The 21068-nt window shown below is 41.6% G+C and overlaps 1 protein-coding gene across 2 annotated transcripts in view; it reads right to left on the reverse strand.

The window, feature by feature from the left end:
* Positions 1 to 2663: 2663 nt before the first annotated feature.
* Positions 2664 to 21068, reverse strand: part of KATNIP (katanin interacting protein) — a 132998-nt gene continuing 114593 nt past the window's right edge. For both annotated transcript variants that reach the window (XM_075286009.1, XM_075286008.1), the window contains 5 exons: positions 18692 to 18831; positions 17848 to 17949; positions 14782 to 14942; positions 4200 to 4285; positions 2664 to 2844 (listed from right to left, as the gene is read on the reverse strand). In XM_075286009.1, the coding sequence (XP_075142110.1) occupies positions 2786 to 2844; positions 4200 to 4285; positions 14782 to 14942; positions 17848 to 17949; positions 18692 to 18831 (548 nt within the window). In that variant the 3' untranslated portion in view covers positions 2664 to 2785. The remainder of the gene's footprint in view (positions 2845 to 4199; positions 4286 to 14781; positions 14943 to 17847; positions 17950 to 18691; positions 18832 to 21068) is intronic.

Below are 21068 nucleotides of genomic sequence, written 5' to 3' on the forward strand. Positions count from 1 at the left end.
GGGAACTACACATTGAAGTGGATTTAAAGACACACAAGCCTATATTACGAAATATATATGAAACATAATTCAGTCTAAACTAGTAATAATATATTTGTCTCAGCTTTACAATAATGATCCATTTTCTGCCGCCACTGTCTGGGCCCTGCACTGTATTATCAAACTGACAGGTGTAATTGACTGGCAAAAATGTAAAATGAAGCATCACAAATGGTTTGATTTATATCATAGGAGTGATGAAATGATAATATTTTAAAGAGAAATATTGAAAAGACATTAAAAGCCACTTGGACATGAAAAAGATATTCTGGGACTGAGATATTGAGGATTTCTCCGACATCTATCAGTTGTTTGAAAAGATAACAGCATTCAGATGAGCGCAGTGCCCTCTTCCCTACTTACCCAGAACACTACTGCGCTTGGTACTGTGGCTCAACCCCATACACATGACTTGGCCAGGATTGCAAACAGACCATTTGACCAATGAATATAACATCACTTGGTCTGTGAATTGGAAGCAAGCATTAAAGTGCTGCTGCAGCTCAGAACCACTGATCTAATGTCAATATTTTAGTCTCAGAAAAACCAGGCCATACTGGAGGTTTAGTGATTCCCAAATCTGCTAACAGGTTTCCTTTATAGAGGACATTCCGCATCCTCATAGGTATGTAGTCTTATATAGCGCTAGAAAGACAACAGTGTGCTGAATTTAGCATCCTGTCAGCTTTCGCGGTATGTGCCCCGATGCTGGAGATATCAATGCCATTAAATTTTGGCACCAATATCTCCCCTCTGTCAGAAAGGTGGACCTTACAGCTCTACATCATCACTGGGCTCTCAGGAATGCCCTCCTCCTTTCAACACCCTTCCATAGACTTGTACTGTCAGATGGGGCACTCCTCACAGCCCAGCAGTGACGCTAAGCTGTAAGGCCCACCTTTCTGACAGTGGGTAGATATCGGTGCTGAAACTAACGGCACTGACATTTCCAGCACTGGGACACATATCGGCTTTCTAGCGGTACATAATACTGCATATATCTATGAGGATGGGAAAGGTACTCTTTAAGGAGATGTACATGCTCCAGTATAAGTGCAAGGAATTTCTCATACATCTCCATATACAGTACCTTCACAGTTTCATATAGAAATTTTTTTGTTGAATTCCATATGAATGAGAGAGGAAAAAAAAAAAAAACATGTGATCCATCAGATGCTATATGTTGACTAAACTCTACACCTTGGTTATTCCCTAGCCCTAAATAGAACACGTTAGGAGGAAATTGACCTCTGTGTTTTCTGCAGGACATGTATATGCTGCTTTCTGCCTGGATCATGCAGAAAACCCTGAAAATACTTTTTTCTTAAACTAAAAATTCATAGTAGCACTCAAACAAGGCAATGGCCCTCAACTATGGTCCCTAGTTGTTGTAAAACATGAACTCTTAGTATTCCCTGAAAGCCTAGGAATTGTAGCATTTAAAATAGCTGGAGAACCACAGGTTAATAACCACTGGTATACAGGGTTAAGGGGATATCGTCACTCCTTAGGGAGAGACCACCATATAGGTGTGTGGAGACTTATTAAGCCTTTAGCCCTCCACTTTGCAAGGGACCATGGGAAGAATATGCAAATCTGTCTTTCATGATGTAATTAGGAAGTTTCTCCCTAAGGAGTGACGATATCCCCTTAACCGTGTCTAAGCCTCTCACCTCTACCAGGTTAGTCTTCTCTACACCGGGCTGACGAGATGCAATAACATCGAAACGGCCGTCCTCGGTTCAGAGACTATACCTGGTAATAATCCCAGCATCACTGCAAAACAAATGCCTCTTGGAAGGTCGAGCATGATGTTAAAGGGAGCAGCCTTTATTGGGCCATATCACTGAGATTCTGTCTTCCTAATTACATCAGGGAAGACAGGCTTGCACATTCCAGTGAGCGCCCTCTATTGGTTTGCAACACTGAGGCACCTGACTTCCTAAATACATCATGGAAGACAGATTTGCATATTCTTCCCATGGTCACTGGTATACAGTACAGGTAGTCCTCGGGTTACAACGGTCTCGGGTTACGACATTTCGTGGTTACGACTAGAGATGAGCTAAAAAGTAAAGCTCCCTCGTAACAGAAAGCTGCCAGTACTCCCATGTTCCTACGCGGCGTTGTATGGTATGTTTCCGACTTACGTCGAAATTCGGTTTACAATGCCGCGTAAGAACGGATCAACGTCATAAGTCGAGGACTACCTGTACTGGCTTGTAAAAAAAAAAAAACTTTATCGGAGTCAGTTTGTAGTTAAAAAAAAATAAAAATGTGACTTTGAATCATAAAAATATTTTTCATATCGTGAACATTGAAGCCTTACCATGGTTTCATTATAGTCTTAGACAATGAACTTCCTGTAAAGGAAATGCAAATCCATTTTTCTATTGTCAATGGGACGACAAGATTACTGCTTTAACTGCTGACATCTGCTACGTAAGAAATGAGAAGATAGGAAGGAGCGTCACACTTAAGATGTTTTACAGAACTAAGGCATAAAGACATAAAGATTGTATATGAATTAGTGAAAAATAGGAAGAACAAAGAAACGCAGGAAGTAAGATGTTCATCACATCGCTCCCTGTGACTTGTGCAATGAACCAGACGACCATTACAAAAGCTTATTAGATATTTATTGTTTATATGTAAAAATATATTTGAAGATAAAACGTATTAAATATTTATACAAATTCTAATAAATAAATTGCTATGGCTTTCCTTTCCGGGCAAAGATTTGTCTTCACAGCCGTCTTTGTCTCCCGCTCTGTTTGTCAGTTATACACGTCTTTGGACGTAAAGCTGTAAAATATAAGATGCATGTTATGTTATATTAGAAGTAATAGCTTCCTAGTACTGGGACTATAATGTGAACTTGAAACTCAAAAGTTATTGCTATCATTTAAAGTCAAGGCATTTACATTAAGACTGAGCCACATGTGAACCGCGCTAATTCAGGATTACTATGACCTTAGTGTGAACTTGTCAACTAAATCCCCCATAAGAAAAGGGCTTCAGTCACATTCTGTGTATGGACATAGCAATGTCCAGAATCCAGAGAGAGTTCCCATATTGCAATCATATTTTCAATGTTCCATCTACAAACAAGGCAAAGATTGTGAAATAGGCACATGCTACATGTCTGCTTATGCAAGCTTCTATATGGGGGGTTTTGAGCACCTTAAAATACACAATATATATTTACTGCCTTACTTAATATCCTGGCCACTAGTCCCTAGCAAAATCCGACCTTGCAGCTCAGTTACTGAAGCACAGAGGGGGAGATTTATCATTAAGAACATTTTAAAAGTCAATTTTGCTGGCGTCCGTGTTGGCATAATTTGCACTAAATTTACCTAAGTCTGACACATTTGCCCTAAAATGTTACTCCAATTTCTACAGCATTCACCGACTGGCGTTGGCTGCGTCAATTTTTGCAACGTGGTTGATAAATCTGGTGTACAGACAGCTAGACAGGCTTGACTACGTCCACTTTCCCACCCAGTTTTGAAAAGTGGAGGGAGTGGTGCAGAAATAAAATGGATAATAAAGGTAAGTGACAAGCTTCTGTTCCTGTTCAGACAGTACACTGCTATCTGTAGCTGAAACTAATGGCACTGATATTTCTGCAACATTTGTAATAGAATGGCTCGTTCTAAAGAGCTCACTGAATTTCAAAAACTCCCACACACACTCCTAAAATTTTGTAGAAAACCTTCGGAGAAGAAAGGAAGCTGTTTTATGCTAGATTCACACTAACATGAAGGATTCCGTTCTTTGGGTCCACCTGAGAACTCAAAAAATGGAAACCCTATCTGCTTAAAAAGCGGTTACCCGTGGATCCCATAGACCATGATGGGATCCATTGGGTTTCGGCCAGGTTAGGCCCATATTATAAGCAAAAAGAGTGACAGAGTCCCCGAATGGTTACCCAACACAGGCGTGACCGTAGCCTTAGCAGCAAAAGGGGACCAAGTCCATATTCATATCTATGGATTTAGAAAGTCATAAGAGCTTGTGCAGGAATAACATGTAGGTGTCACAATACTTGTGTCCATATACTGCACCTCCATGGTAGTCTTGCATTGTTATTAAAGTTGTATAAACAGAATAAAACATTATTATCAATGATATTACATATAACTTATAACACAGACCTGGATCTGCATTGTGGCTCTTCTTAAAGTTGACAACAACTTTATTATCATTCATCATTCTTACATCTTGATCTTCTACATGGTTGCTGTAATACAATGACAATATTTCATTACTGTATAATACATACCCATGTCCATGGAAACTTGCCTATATGGAGAACAGAGTTTAGCAGCTGAATAAAAGGAATCAAGATTCATTTGAAGTCTAGGTGTGAACATAAAGAACCAAATGCTGCCTGTTCAATATCCCATAAATGTATGTGGTGGAATACATCAGTTATTTCAATGTGTGCTGGAGACAGCCATAGTACAGCACTTGTGAATGTAGCAGTGTGCACGCTGCCTGACTACTGCTCCATTCAGAGTGGGAGACAAAAGTCCCCCGTTCACCCCATGAGTAGGGGTCTGAGCAGTTGGACCCCACTGATCTACAAGTTACTCTCTATTTTATGGATAGGAAGTAACTTGCTTTTGAGGAAAAACCCCTTTAAGGTTAAGGCCCCATGTAGCGAGTTCAAGCCAAAAAGTGCAGCAAGAAAAACCGTGGCAGAAACGCAGCCCAGTTTTTCCCACAACGCTTTTCACAATTCTGCTGCAATTATATCTATCCAAAAAATGCCAGTGTTTCCGTATTGTGAGAAGTGACGGGCAGAGTGCTGGAGTCCTAAAATATCAGCCGCAGGTTTCTGACCTATGTGTAGTATAGGGCGGGTCTTGAATAGCGTTCCGCCCCAAGTGTGTGTGCTAGGTTTGTTACTGGGCCATAAAAGGCTGCAGAGCCTGCACTTCAGGGCAGATCCTGGGGGCGAGAGGAGGTGCCTGGGTCTGTAATAGCACAACAGATGTCAGGAATGGGTTAAAGGGAGTCTGTCAGCTGTTGTTTATATCACAGTACCCTTTAGAGGTGATACCACAGTAGGGTTGGGTGATTAGGACCAAAATCACCCCTATTTATAAGCCATGCCACTGAATTTTGCTTTTGGTTATTCACATATCAGCAATCCTGTACATTTCATGGTTAGTGACATAGCCTTTAGTCATTGGCAGTGAGACAGGACGGCATAGATGTAAAATAATTGAACTAATTGATGTGAGCAAGTTCATATCCATCAATTGAAACGACTTTCCATATTGATTATTTTTTTATTTATTGTCCAGCGCTATTCTACAGTTTCCATACATGCCTCTGTTATTCAGCTTTGGAGCTGCACTTTCATGTAAATCAGTGTTTTATTCATTTGTAAATGAGGGGAAAGTACTTTGCATGGACCCGCTAAGACACGCCCCGATGTACATTTACCCTCATTTGCATATGCATTAAACTACAATTTACATGAATATGGGGTCCAAAGTTGAATAACAAAGGAAACTGTGAAACCACATCTATAAGGTAATAGGATAAGGTTTATAACCAACTTACTGCTAACAGAATCCCTTTAAGCAACAGGGTTACATGATGTGAGGCTTGCTGGTCACCATCATCATACATTCTCCTCCATTAAACCATTTTATCCCAATGTCCCAATTTTATAAATGTAATAAAATACTGAATAACACTGTACATTAAAGCACTTGATTGTTACTTCTCACTTGATGGGGTCATTTATGCATCAACAGCAGGTAGACCTTCACAGCCGATCTCCATTAGTCCGTGTGCGGAAACTCTCAAACCAGTTGGCTTTCCATTAATGATTTGAGTGCTTTATATGATGGGGGGCGGGGGAGGAAGGATGGATAATAATGCCGCCATACACAGACTAAAACAGTTTAGAGTACTTGGGTTTGACTATATTTTTTTATTTATTTTTTTATATATATTTTTTTTTTTTTACAGGTAAGACATTTGCAAAATTGTGCTGTTCTGTGGTTAAAATGCAGGCTGCTGTGTTTTTTCTCATCCCAATGCGGAAACCCAAGTGTTGCCTTATGTATATGTGTTGTAATTTTGCAGAAATCAGTTTTTGTGCTGCCATTCACAAGTCTGTTTTGTATCAGGTATCAAAGAGATGAAAATAATTTCTAATAAAAAGAAACAGAAGTCCAAGGTTCCTAGAGCTAATATGCATGATATATATATATATATATATATATATATATATACACACATTCTTTTGCATATTCTTTGATAAGCTGAAATCTCTGGCTATAAAGTAAAGCTGCAATATACCGGTCTTATTGAGCGGCCGAGCCTGTTTATGCTCTCCGTCCCCTACTATATCTCTTCTGCCAATAATCCTTCTTTTAGTATTAGCATATAGCCCTGAGAAATTATGCCCCTGACATGTCAATATGTTTATTAGATTTGTATGTTTTTATATGATAAGTGGCTTAGTAATGTGTTTGCAGCACAGGAGCCTACACCGCACACATCCATAGAGAATTACTCATACAGCCATTACAAGGGTTATCCAATTGCTAAAAATTATTTGCAAATACATCCACTGCAGTGCTAAATCCTCACTATTTCCTTGTACACCCATTGCCTGCATTTATTTTACTTGCTGCTCCTTATATCACTGTTATTTACATGCAGTGAACTTGTGGACAAACTACATTTCCCATGATTCATCTGCCTGCTCTCACTCTGTGCCTTCCCCACTGTGCCCTGCACTGAAAATACAATTTTGACTGCAGGTTCACCTCCCACAATGAGCAGCAAACACGGAGAGTGAGAGCAGGCAGATGAATAATGGGAAATGTAGTTTGTCCACAGAATCACTGCATGTAAATAACAGTGATACAAGGAGCAGCAAGTAAAATAAATTCAAGCAAAAGGCTGAACAAGGGAACAGAGAGGATTTAGCACTGTAATGGATGTATTTGCAGATAATTAGATAATTTTTAGAAGCTGGATAACCCCATTAAAGGGATTCTACCACTAAAGCAACATTTTTTCTAAACTACCACGCTGGAATAGCCTTAAGAAAGGCTATTCGTCTCTTACCTTTAGACGTGGTCTCCACGGCGCCGTTCCTTAGAAATACCGGTTTTAACCGGTATGCCAATGAGTACCCTGCAGCAATGAGGGCGGGCCCCAGCGCTCAAACGGAGATGGGGGCATCCCCACTGCTGTCCGAGAGCTCTTTCCAGCACTGCCTCCATCTTCAGCTGCAACCCCGCCTCTTCTGTCTTCTTCTGTCGGTCCAAAATCCGACGCCTGCGCAGTATGCTCCTGTATTGAACTACAAGAGCAAGAGCGGACTCCCAAAAATGGCCGTGTCACGGGATGGTTAGAGTCTATACTATAAGCAATGTGTAATATATATTTCATGTGGAATGTATTCTCTAACCTGTTATATACATCAATGTGTAGTTGGCTGATTAGGGTCTAGTGTGTTAGCACATTGTATGCAAATACCTCTAACTAGTGAGGACAATGGGTGGAGATAATCTGATCAGTGTCTCCAAGAAGATGTTGGATGGTGCATTGTCCATAGTAGACAGGGAGTCTGCTCTCCTTGGTATAGGTGAGGGGGGAAGGATCTGTGACTCAGCCCTTCCCACCCACAGATATAGGTGTAACAGTTTTAGTATATAGTTGTAGCTGGAGTTAGTATGTGTTAGGCGGCCTGTGCACAGCTCTGCAGAGAGCCAGGATATAGTTACAGGACCAAGGAACCAACGCTATCATTGGATTGTGACTTCTGTGGACTTATTGTTATTACGGTTGATGTGACCGCCGCCGGCTACTAACTTTGTGGATTACAATAAATTGCTGTTGTCTCCCGACCTCTTGCGTCCGTGTTGATTCAAAAGACCATCCGGAGGAAGACGTATACCTTTGCTCCGTGACAACTGGTTGGCAGCGGTGGGATCAACAGCGGACAGCGAGATGGACTACAACAGCTCAGTGATTAATGGAGCCACAACTTCAGAATACAGGAACTGGACTATGGCAAGTCTACAAGTAAGGGCCCAGGAACTAAACCTGAGTTACCAGGGAAGAACGAAAGAGCAACTGATCGAGGCACTGGAGGAGATGACCCTGCAAAGCGACCATGAGGAGGGCTGCCCCCAGGAGACTGGAGAGATACGGGAGTGGCAGGTACAGACCCAAAAGAGCAGATGGGTTGTTTTGTATGAGGAGGAATTGGCAGTGCTGGGGCTAGAAGCAACTGCAGAGCAAAGGAGTAGAGCGTTACAGAGGGCTCAGGAAACGGAGAAGGAGGAACAGAGAATGGCGCATGAAAAGGAAAGAATGGCGCATGAAATGCGAATGGCTGAGATAACTACGTGGAATTATAATCAAACGTCGACCCCCAGCCCAACAGTGAGAGAACCACCATATGTGTCCCATAAACACTTCAAGACCTTTGATGAAGCGGCTGGGGATGTTGATGGATATTTTCAGGACTTCGAACACCAGTGCCACCTGATGGAAGTCCCAGAGAAGGATTGGGTCCGGTATCTGGTGGGGCACCTACGAGATGGGGCTGTGGAAGCTCTCAGAGCCATGGACCCTAGTGATCAGCGGGACTATGAGGCCATTAAAAGAGCGGTGCAGAAGTATTATGCAGTCACTCCAGAGACCTACCGAGTTCAGTTCCGCTCTTTGTCTTACAATGGGGGAAGCTCCTTCCACATGTTCGCCCAAAAGTTGAAGCAAGCATGCAAGCGCTGGCTAGAAGGAGAGGAGGCTGTCACAGTTGATAAGGTCCTCCAAGTCATACTTAAGGAACAGTTCTTTTCCCAGTGCCCCGCTGAGATTCGTGAGTGGGTGCTGGAACGGAACCCAGCCACAGTGGAGCAAGCTGCTTCCCTTGCAGATGAGGGCCTGACCATCAAGCCGCAGTGGAAGAGGTTGTTTGCAGAGAAGCGGAAAACTACCACAGTCCGCCAGACACCCTTCATCCAGCCACCCACCTTTCGTGCCCGGCCTCAGGATTACAATTCCCCCTCTACCCCTGCCCCAGCCCATCGGCCTCCAGCTATGAACAACCCTGTCCCTAGACAACGACCTACTGGAAGAATGCTAGAGCGCAGATGTTTTGGGTGCGGGCGGCCTGGACATTTGCAAGCTAGCTGCCCTGTTAACATGGGGGCACGGGCCACCGTGGCATCCCGGCCTATTCACTACCTGGGAACCACCCCTAGGACTGAAAGTTTGGCCCCATTTCTAGATGACTCCATGAATGACCCATCTGTTCCACCTCCAGGGGTCTATGGGATTCAGCCTTCCGCCACACATCCCGCAAACCTTCAGCGGAAGCACTTGCAGGAGGTCTTACTGGATGGCCGAACAGTTGTTGGATTCCGGGACTCGGGAGCTTTCCTAACGGTAGCGGACCCCCGAGTAGTTCGACCCGAGGCCCTAGAGGAGGGCCCTGGCCTTTCTATCGAGTTGGCAGGAGGTACTCGGAAACGTATTCCTAAAGCTACCGTGGAACTCGACTATGGTTATGGACCAAAACGATGCACAATTGGTGTGATGAGCGGGCTGCCGGCCGATGTTCTGTTAGGCAATGATGTTGGAAATCTACAGTGTCACTTTGTGGGAGCAGTGACCCGAAGCCAAGCTCAGAGAGACGCCAACATGGATCCACCGGATTTTCTGCCAGATGCCAGCCCTTCAACCCTACAACTTTACCATTCAGTACCGCCGAGGGAACCAACACCAGAACGCGGATGGGTTATCCCGGCAGGAGGACATATGAGCTATAGAGACTGATGTGCATTCCCCAATTTACCTGTGTAGGCCAATTGTGTCATGCACATGTTTTGAGAGGGGGAGGGGTTGTCACGGGATGGTTAGAGTCTATACTATAAGCAATGTGTAATATATATTTCATGTGGAATGTATTCTCTAACCTGTTATATACATCAATGTGTAGTTGGCTGATTAGGGTCTAGTGTGTTAGCACATTGTATGCAAATACCTCTAACTAGTGAGGACAATGGGTGGAGATAATCTGATCAGTGTCTCCAAGAAGATGTTGGATGGTGCATTGTCCATAGTAGACAGGGAGTCTGCTCTCCTTGGTATAGGTGAGGGGGGAAGGATCTGTGACTCAGCCCTTCCCACCCACAGATATAGGTGTAACAGTTTTAGTATATAGTTGTAGCTGGAGTTAGTATGTGTTAGGCGGCCTGTGCACAGCTCTGCAGAGAGCCAGGATATAGTTACAGGACCAAGGAACCAACGCTATCATTGGATTGTGACTTCTGTGGACTTATTGTTATTACGGTTGATGTGACCGCCGCCGGCTACTAACTTTGTGGATTACAATAAATTGCTGTTGTCTCCCGACCTCTTGCGTCCGTGTTGATTCAAAAGACCATCCGGAGGAAGACGTATACCTTTGCTCCGTGACAGGCCGCTCTTGCTGTTCAATACAGGAACATACTGCGCAGGCGTCGGAAGTTAGACCGAGACGGAAGACAGAAGAGGCGGGGTTGCAGCTGAAGATGAAGGTGGCGTTGGAAAGAGCTCTCATTCAGCAGTGGGGACGCCCCCATCTCCGTTTGAGCACTGGGGCCCACCCTCACTGCTGCGGGGAACTCATTTGCATACCAGTTAAAACCGGTATTTCTAAGGAACGGCGGCACAGAGACCACGTCTATAGGTAAGAGACGAATAGCCTTTCTTAAGGCTATTCCGAAGTGGTAATTAGAAAAAATGTTGCTTCAGTGGTAGAATCCCTTTAAGGTTGTGACTGCTTGAAAAGTTTTCCATCTCCCTTATCATGTATAAGATACTTGTCACAGTTTCACCTATAATACTTTGGGATTCTGTAGCTTCACATCACACTAATTATCTTACGACACTGACATCGTGTTATATTGCACAGATACGATGAATGCTGACAGTCATTCTCTAGTGACACCAGCTAAAATCTGCTTCTCCACTTCTGGCTGTGACTACATTTATGGAAAGCCCTATGCAACACAAGTAACAGCGATGTGATATGCGACACATTAAAAAACAGCAATCAGTAACATGGATTTCACTAATGGTATTGACAGCTGTAAATGATCAAAGAACAGGTACGTAATGTGAGCCAAAAAATCTGAGCGGCGGCCTTTGTGAGGTCAGGAAACCATTCCTTCCCTCCAGTGACAAAATAGATCAGAGAGAGACTGAACATGACGGCCATCTGACAGTCTCATTGATCCGTGCCCTTGATAAGACATTATGATAAATAAGACAAAAGCTTGATATACTAACTAGAGGATACTTAAAGAAGTTGAGAACCTCTAAATGTATTATTACTGGCACTCCTCAAATTCCACCCACAAAGGTAGATGTCCACCATTAAGCACCATGTCATTTTTGATCTAGTATTCTATGGATATTAAAATGTATCATAGATCTATACACGAGTTGGAGCTCAAATTTACTAATGCAAAGATATAAATTCCCTGTAAAGCCACAGACTTAAATGACAGAATTTACCACTAGGGGAGATCATAGGGCTGACAGCAGTGGCGTAACTACCAGGGTTGCAATGGTAGCAGCTGCCACAGGGCCAGGGACATTAGGGGGCCCGGCGACAGCCGCTACCGCTGTTTTTTTTTTGTTTTTTTTAATATGCCGTTATCGGCAACGGGCCCTATTTACTTACCGATACTGGCAGGGGCCAGGATCAGTAAGTCACGCCACGGGCCCCACAAGCTCTATTATACTCGGCGGGTCTTTTCGGACGCCTGAGTATAATGATCGGAGGTGCAGGAGAAGTAACGGAACATAAAAAACTGTGTTACTTACCTCTCCGCGCTTCGGGTATGCTTGGGGCCTACTTGCGTGACGTCACATGACCGAGCCTGCATCCTTATGCGCCACGACACAGGCCCCCCGGTCACATGACATCCCGGCCCTCATTGAAGATGGCCGACACCGCCCCACCGCCCCCCGTGTGAATGAGCCCTAATTGTAGTTTTTTGGTATTTGGTATGGGTTTTTAGCAATTTCTGATATTGCATATTAATAGGCAATGGAGAAATTACAGACGTGTCATGTCTGTATACCCTCTTCCTTGCTCCAAGGTTACTCTACCTACATCAGTACATTTAGTGGAGTGCTGCTTTAAAAAGCCTCATCATTGGTGATGCCATGGCCAAGTGAGTCAGGCAAAATCTTGTAAGTATTAGTTCTCCAATATGTCAAGATGTTCATGTGTGAAGTAGATGAGGTAGAATGTGCCAAGGTATATTACATAAGCAATAATTAAGTGAAAATAAAGTCACAGGCTCTGAGAGCAGGAGCTAATGTTGTAGCCAGTTTTTAGATAACAATACCTTTTATAAAACTAATGGGTTGTCCAACTAAGGGTTTTTGAAAGTCTCAGAATGGCATAGGAGAAAAGAACACATCATACACACTAATCCCTGTGCAGCTCCTGTTCAACTGGTTCATATTTCACTGTTCCATTTTAACATACAGAAAATGCAAGGAAATTCCCGCTCACCCAACCACTGACTGAAGAGGATCACCACTATGGTCAGTGACTGGCTCGGAGGGCATTTCCTGTGCAGCGAGACAGGATCAGGGTATGTAGAGACCAGACGAAACCTAGTGAACGTCGAATGGGAATGCAATGGAGACTGCTGAGGCGAGTATAACTTGTTCTTTACTATGCTATTTTGAGACATTTGGACAACCCCTTTAAAGGGAACTAAAAAAAGAAACAGTGAAGATACATTACCAACATGTACAATTTACCAAGGTTAGCAATAAAAGCAATGCTAGTCAAAACATGAATGCTAATTTTACTAGTAGTTACTATTGGTAGATCGATAATACTGAAAATAGAATATTTGCTCGAATTTCCCTTACAAATAGCTTGTGAAGATATCTTCATGGAGTGTAAGCTGTTTTAGGAATAGTACACTTAAGGGATAAATACCATTGTGCAAAAATGTTGAGAGGAGAAGTTCATGTCTGACATCATACTAAGGGCGGGTTCACACCTGCGCCCGGTCTCCACTTTAGCCAATCGATAGGGTCTCCATCTTCTGCCCCGAGAAACAGGACAGGGACGGAAACCCAGCAGTCAGTTTTCAAACCCATTCACTTTAATGGGTTTGCAAAGTGACTGCCCGTGTGTGTCTTCTGCCTCTCTGGGCGAAATCAGTTTTTTTAACTGGACACAAACTCGGACACGCAGGACTTTGTATCTGGTTAAAAGAAAAAAAAACTGTTTTGCTGCAGTCAGGCAGAAGACGCACACGGGAAGTCACTTTGCAAACCCATTAAAGTAAATGGGTTTGAAAACTGACTGCCGGGTTTCCGTCCCCTGTCCTGTTTCTCGGGGCAGAAGACGGAACCCGCCAGATTGGCTAAAGTGGAGACCGGGCACGGGTGTGAACCCGCCCTAAGGCTAAACATTGTTATAGGCTATTGATTTTTAAATATCATATTTCTAAAAACAAAAAAACAAAACAAAAAACAGCCAACCGTTGCACCAAGATTGATTAAAACGTACCTCCAATTATAAAACCTCTTTTCACAAATCAATAGTACAGCTGAATGTAAGAAACTTTGTAATATATTTTATTAAGGAAATCTGTTTCCTTCTCCACTTCTTAGTCCACACCTGCACCCAGCTTACACATTATGGAGAGGGGAAGAGGAGGAGGAGGATGGTAACTGATTCTTTTCTTTTTATCTTGAAACATAGCAGTGTTAGAAGGATTCCCTCATAGAGTAGCAGCTCACTCCTATTATTTGATATATTTGTCACATTGTAATGTCAAATACTGTCTAATTTGTAAAGTGCTGCGGAATAGGCTGGCGCTGTATAAAATTATTATTTTAGACTAAGATGTAAAAATTAACTTGGCTTAATAGGTATAGATTGAGAAGGAAGTTATAATTTTATACAAGATATATTACAACGTGTTTTTTTTATATTCACCTGTACTATTCATTTACGAATAGTGGTTTTATAATTGGAGGTAAGCTGTCACAGTAAAAATCCAGTCTAATCTGCAGAGAGCCTGGTACAGAGCTAGAAGATAGGTTTGTTACAAAAGTTCCAGTTTAACTTGCCATTACTGATTGAAATCTCTGCTCACTTTTAGAAGAGATTTAGGCCCCGTTCACCTGGGGCAAGAGGGGACGGATTTTGGTGCTGAATCCATGTCAAAATCCAATGTCTATGTAGCGAAGTGTCTTTTCTTCAGGCAGATTCAGCCGTGGCGTCCGCCTTGCAGCAGCACGCTCCAGACTAGGCTCATTAATTTGGGCCTACTCCAGAGCGGAAAGCCGCGACTGTCGGAAGCTGCAACAGTCGCGACAGGCGTATTTTGGTCCTATTTGGATGCGGCTTCCCGCGTCAAAATCAGGAACAAAATACGCCCCCCTTGCCCCCTGTGAACTAGGCCTTTAGTAGTCATGTGGACAGTCCTACTACTGGATTGTCATTGACCGTATTGAGTTTGCATACAGAGAGCGGTCAATCACTTTGTAGGACTGGCCACATGACTACTAAGCTTAGAATGTGCAGATTTAGGAATACAGAATCTTTTCCTACAAAACTATATATCAATTTGCTCAGCTCCTCCTGTTCTATGCCAAGCTTCTTTTACTTTAGACTGTATATCCTTCGTGACAGGGTGCCTTTAAGTACATCATCCTACATACCTTAAGACGGTTCTTTTCTCAGCTTCTGATATTTTCTTGTCGTTTGCAAAGAGGATGGTATGATATGGTATGACAGGATCACATGTCGGCAGTATCCCATGAGAAATGTGGCTGACTTGGTTTAAAATCCCATTGTACACCAGAAGGTCATCTACAAGGAGCTGGCAAGATATCCAGTAATAACAGTAATATAGGATAGGATTCTCACAAAACCATTAACAGTTTACTGCAAACAATTAGGAATAATGAAAAATCCAAAGATACATGGTTATAAAGTAATAATTGTGAAAATGAAGAGAGAAATGGAAAACATTATAAACTTGTCTTGGAACAATATATCATTTGAAACGTCACAGGCTTCCTACAAAGCAGAAAGAAATTGTCTGCTATCCATTACGTACATAAAACATATGTCAATTACTGAATAGATAGAGTCGGATTCACTACAGACAAACACTAAACAAGATTATTACCCAATCAAATAGGATAATAAAGAAGAAATAAATTTTCAATGAAAGAGAATTAGGTTTTTAAGACATTACTACAATGATAAATCGACAGTCGTATATTGCCCGTCCTGCAAATTTACAGGCAAATCATCAACCTGCTAAAAACCCAGTGGGCGAGTGACTAAAAAGCCAGCTCCGTAGTGTTTTCATACAGCGGCTTATCCGGCTATTGTACTATGGAGGCAAGCGATAGGCCGCCGCTTAGGTGATCTTTAGGACAGTTTGGGGTCTGGTCATTAAGGGAATCACTTGACATTATATTTCAGAGAAACCTCCACTTTATATATTGACAACAGATGGTTTGTGGCAGGTCTAAATGTGCTATATCTAATGGGCTAAATAGGTTTGGCCAAGGTTAACTGGTGACCCGGGGCTACACGTGCACATTAGGATAATTGTTCGACACTCTTGTATGTCAAGTCCTCTCACCAACTATAAGGAGGCATTAATCTGCTACCTGTATGTTATGGGGGCACTGTGGTATCTTTTCCCACTTCAAAAGTTGTGTTACAAACAAAGTGTTTGATGGATTGATGCAAGGTGCCTATGGACTTTAGAAACACCTGATGCTTCTATTCCTTCTATATGCATTTTGCCAATAAGAAATACTGATCTTGGGTCTGTTCTGGAAAACTTTCTTCTCTGCAGTCGAAATCTGGAGAAAATGTGGATGCAAATAAAGCTGTATACAACAGCTATAGGCTGTGACGTTGTCTCTGCTACTTGCCGTCCCTGATTGTGATGTGTTGCCCTTTGATAGATTCAAGTGCCACGTTTAAGGCCCTCACTATAGGTTGGGTTGACCACTACTAGGCCAGCCAATAGTTTTGGGGACTCCTGCACATGACTTCTCGGTTGCTGGCAGTCCTACTACAGAACAATGGTGATGAAAAGAATGTCATTCTTGGAATTGGGGTCAACACCATATACCTGACAGTTAGGACTTGGGTAGAAGCCATATTACTGGATCTTTATTAGACTTTTCACAGTGTCCTTTTTCCTCTTCAGTATGGCTAAACAATAACTAAGTTTGTGACTACTGACCTACAAAGGTTGGGGTACCTCTTAAAGTGAACAAGAGGCATTTATAGAACATATGATCAACTCTGGCATATCTGCTCAAACTGTACAGGGAAAAATCTACAATGGAAATGTTAATTTCTGCTGTAGGATTCCTTTTGAGCAGGAAAAATATATAAAAGTGATTAGAAAGACATAGGGTCCATTCACACGGGGGGAAATGGTGCTTTATTTGGCTGAAAAAAAGCCTCCCATTGACTTCAATGGGTGCTGCTAGTTTTTTTTTCCACTAGCAGAAAATGCCGCTAGTGGGAAAAAAAGCTAGCGGAACACATTGAAATCAATGGGGTGCTTTTTTCAGCCTGGAAAATTCAGCACCATTTTCCTCCGTGTGAATGGACCCATACTGTGGAATGTACCAGGTCCCAAATCAGAGTTTCTGATCTTTCCTGGTAGAGTTACAACTCAGTATGACATGGGATGCATCATGGGGCGGACCAAAAAGTAGCGCTAAACTGTCAAAACCATTGATGGCTTCAGTGACCCTATGGTTCGGAACAAAAACATTAGCATAAATGTGTAATATGTTGGGGAAAAAATGGTGTCTTTCTTTTACAAGTCCTTCTCTTAATTTCTATAAAATGGGCACCAGCTTTTCTGCTCCAGCAAGAGGGAATAAGTCTGAGATTGTCAAAGCTCAGCGTACATATGGTAGGGTGAAGAGCTGGTGGCCATTTTACGGAAATGAAGACAGCTGAGAATTCAAGGAACAGTTTCAGGCAGTTTAAAAAGGAGGGCGCTGGGTATATTAGTCATTTATTTACAGTGAACATTTTTTGAGAACCCGAGGGTCACTGTAAATAAATAGAAGATGCTCAACTGCCTGCTGGAAATAATAATACACCAACTCTAGCAGGTATAGCCTGTAACATATCCCTGTAATAAGTTTTACTGCAGCATGTAATAGTGTTTTGTAAAGCTACAGACAATAAACTATCAGATGCCTTTACATTCAGTCCAGCAAATGTGGTAGTATATAAAAAAAACAACAAAAATGTGACTTAGTGCACATAATGCTATGGCTATAACAGCATAGCTAAAACTGCTGGAAATATTATAAAGCACCAATAATTCCAGGGAAAGTGTATATCTTTTATTCTACGGCTTGGCCGAAATCAATATTTGTGATTGATACCTCTTGGTCAGGACACATCACATAGTGCAATAAATCTTGTTAAGCCAGAAGCAGAACTGTAAGTCTTCTAACCTGCAATCCTACTCTCTGGATCTATAAAGAACTAAATAAGATTGAACAAAGTAGCTTTCTAAAAAAAATCCTATAACACACATTGTGTAAAGTCATATAAAGCTATGGTATTCATTTCCCATAGTGTTACATAAAGGTTCATTAGCTGTGAAGATAAAATATACATTAGTTCCTAATAATATAGAGTTTGTGTAATTCTATATAGTAATTACTCGTAACTTCTTTTATTTTACTTCAATGACCATAAAATAATTTACATTTAATACTTACACCAAACTCCTTCACACCTCTTAGTGGTGTTTTTGCATAGTTCCATAGTTTGATCATTGACACTTTGGTTGGTTGATCAAAAACAACATAGATACGATTAACCTAATGGAGAAAAATAGGTTTCAATTAAAGATGAAAGCTTTCATGTATTGACTACTTTTTAATGGAAGTTATGATACAAGTCACTACTTCAAAAGCAGAAAAAACTACTTGTTATCATCTCGGACAAATATTAATTTAATCTCAGTTTGTGTCATACACTACTCTATACAAGACAGATCAGGATATGAAATGCCGATCTCACAATTAAAGGGGTTATCTGGGGAATAATAAAGCTTGCCATTGAGTTCCCTCCATTGATCATTAACATACATCCCTGTCTCGCAGAGCCCCTTTTATCACCTTATCGAAGGGCAGCCGGGGAGGCCACAACCCCATTTCCTCTGCCTTTCTAGTTGATGCTCAGACTCTCTGTTGCAAGAACGAATCAACTCTATTCAATGGACTAGCAGTCCAAGTCCAAGGTAGTTGGTGACATCAGAGAGAGTCGGAGTGACTATAGGGGAGACAAAGGAACAAGAGTTCCAGCCTCCCTATCAACAGTAAACTTTCAATAACAGTAATAATAATGTCAGTCTTTGAATTTTTTGTTTCCCTGTCCTATGAGAATCATACTAATGGTAGTTGTCTCGAAGAGGATCACAATCTTTCACATACCTTATGATAGCTATGAAAAATTATCTGTGACAGTAAGTAGTAAATGATCCTTAAACTTGACGAAAGAGGGATTCTGGTGGGTGTTTTGAGCTAAACTCAACACCTCTATACATTGGATTTAACTTACCAAGCCTGGTAGTATTGGTGAAAGCCAAGCATGTCTGCCATCACTGGTGTCATTCACATTGTCAATTAGTTTATCTGGTGTTCTCACATCTCCAGATACACCGTCTAAAACATTGATACTTTCTGGAAAAGCAGCAATATCTAATAAAGAGTTAAAGAAATCTTAACTATGGAATATAAGAGCCTTGACGTGGATTCCACCGGACAACTCCCATTAAATACTGAAGGCCTGCATAGGATTTGAAATGGAATTTTCAAATTCCTCGTCGAATTTGGTAAAGCAAAAAAAAATTCTGCTTCTGAATTCCTAAAGCAGAATTTTCACTGTGTGAAAATACTCTAAATGTGGCTGAAAACTAATGCAAGTCATACCGATGACACTGTTGCCATTTTAAAGGGAATGTGTCTCCATAAAATTCACACTTACCAATTCTGTGGGAGTTTTCTTCACAGCAGCCACCTCATTTAGGGTGCTGCTGTCCACCCAGGGGTTTCCGTCCTAAACTCCAGAGAAACTGGACAGGGGAAGGCTTGCTGGTAGTCATTTTAAAACCCATTTATTTGAACCCCTGGGCGGACAGCGGTGGTAGTGTGAACGCCCCTTACATCATACAAAGATGGTATTACAATAGAAGATAACACCTCCATAGGTGATCTAGTTTGAGGATGGAGGGTTGCTTCAACACTAACAGCTGATTTGAGGGCAATCAATAGACCATGTGCTCCATGACATCCCAACAAAGGAATGCTGATGGAGGGGTAGTTACAAACAAACCACCTAAACGTTGATGTCCATAGTTATAGTTGTAAACAGTTGTGATTAGTATTACTACGCCGACACTCATTTCCGAGATAGCCATAATATTACGGCATTCTGTGATAACCACTACCCACCCCTAAGGACTTTCCATTCACATACAGTAGACATACATCTGTCTTGGTCCAAAGATTGTCCCACAGATACACAAATCAGTTATCTCATTGCAGTTATGAAAGATGTGTCCAATAACCAGTAGTAACCAGGACGTATGAAGGTAATGTCAGTAGGCAAAGATTAGGATAAACCATGAGGAATAGATCACTGCAATTGGTGACATACTTTCCTATGTGGTTCATGCTACCTTATATACACTGGATTAATAGATGACAAGCGAAGCAATTTTTGCCTACAAAGAGCATAAATGTTGCATATAGAACTTTTATCTTTTAACTTATAATCCATACCACAGAGGAAAAAAATCCACAAAAAGTAATAGACATAATGATTCCATCTTGGAAAGAGGTTGCAGTACAAAATATAGGACATAATAATAGAGTTTACATGGACTACGTACTATATCACTTTCACTACAGCGTCTTTGTCTTCAATATTATAATTTGTGTGTTCCAATACATTTACGGTTAGATTAATTTAAACAGAAACAAAAGCCCACTGTTCTGCTGGGAAAGCGAGTCTGCAATGTATTTCCAATGACTCAATTTTGGTTTTAGTGAATATGGCATACTAATGAATATGAAACAAGGTCATTGTAAGTATATAATAGGTAGCGAGTGGAAGTAAGTGTCAGGGAACATACTTTGTACCGAACATATAAACACAATAGAGACTCTTAAAAAGGCCCATTGTCCTTCCATAAAAGAGCTTTTCAAAAATGCTAAATGGAAATCCGCCACTGAGCCCATCTTCTGCCGTTCTACTGACGGTGGCTGGTGGCTACAGAAAACTTGTCATCTCATTGGTTACACAAATGGTATAAAATTCGCTAGGAGATCTTGTCTTAACAGTTAAAATTACACAACACTTCTACTGCACTGGAATACGCAGTATATTGTCTACTTACGATTTACCTCCAATTATAAACCATTCATAAATGAAAAGGAAATGTCAATTCAAGGAATTTTGTAATATATCCTATTAAGGAAATCTGTTTCCTTCCCCACATATTAGGCTGCTCTCCATCTCCTTATCAGACTATGTATTTACATAAGACTTGTCTCCATATTCACCACCCACAGAACTCTATGAAAAGGGGAGGAGGCTCTTAATGAATTTACTGTCTTATTCTGTGCAGCGGTAGACTCTTATCTTGAAGCGGAGTAGCATTAAGACTAAGGCCCCATATTGCGGAAATGCAACATTTTTTTGTTGCACATTTTGCTGCGGTTTCTTGAGCCAAAGTCAGAGGTCGATTTGTCCTAAGGGAAACGTCTAACTGCTTCCTTTATATTTTCCATTCCTTTTCGTGCAATTCCTGATATTGGCTCAAGAACCTGCAGCAAAATCTGCAACAGAAAAAAAAACACTGTGTTTTCACAATTTGGGGCCTTAGCCTAAGGGTTGGTTCACACTAGCGTTTGTATTCTGTGCAGAAGAAATC

The sequence above is a fragment of the Leptodactylus fuscus genome, chromosome 8, assembly GCF_031893055.1.
Source record: "Leptodactylus fuscus isolate aLepFus1 chromosome 8, aLepFus1.hap2, whole genome shotgun sequence".
In the NCBI taxonomy this organism is placed as follows: Eukaryota; Metazoa; Chordata; class Amphibia; order Anura; family Leptodactylidae; genus Leptodactylus; species Leptodactylus fuscus.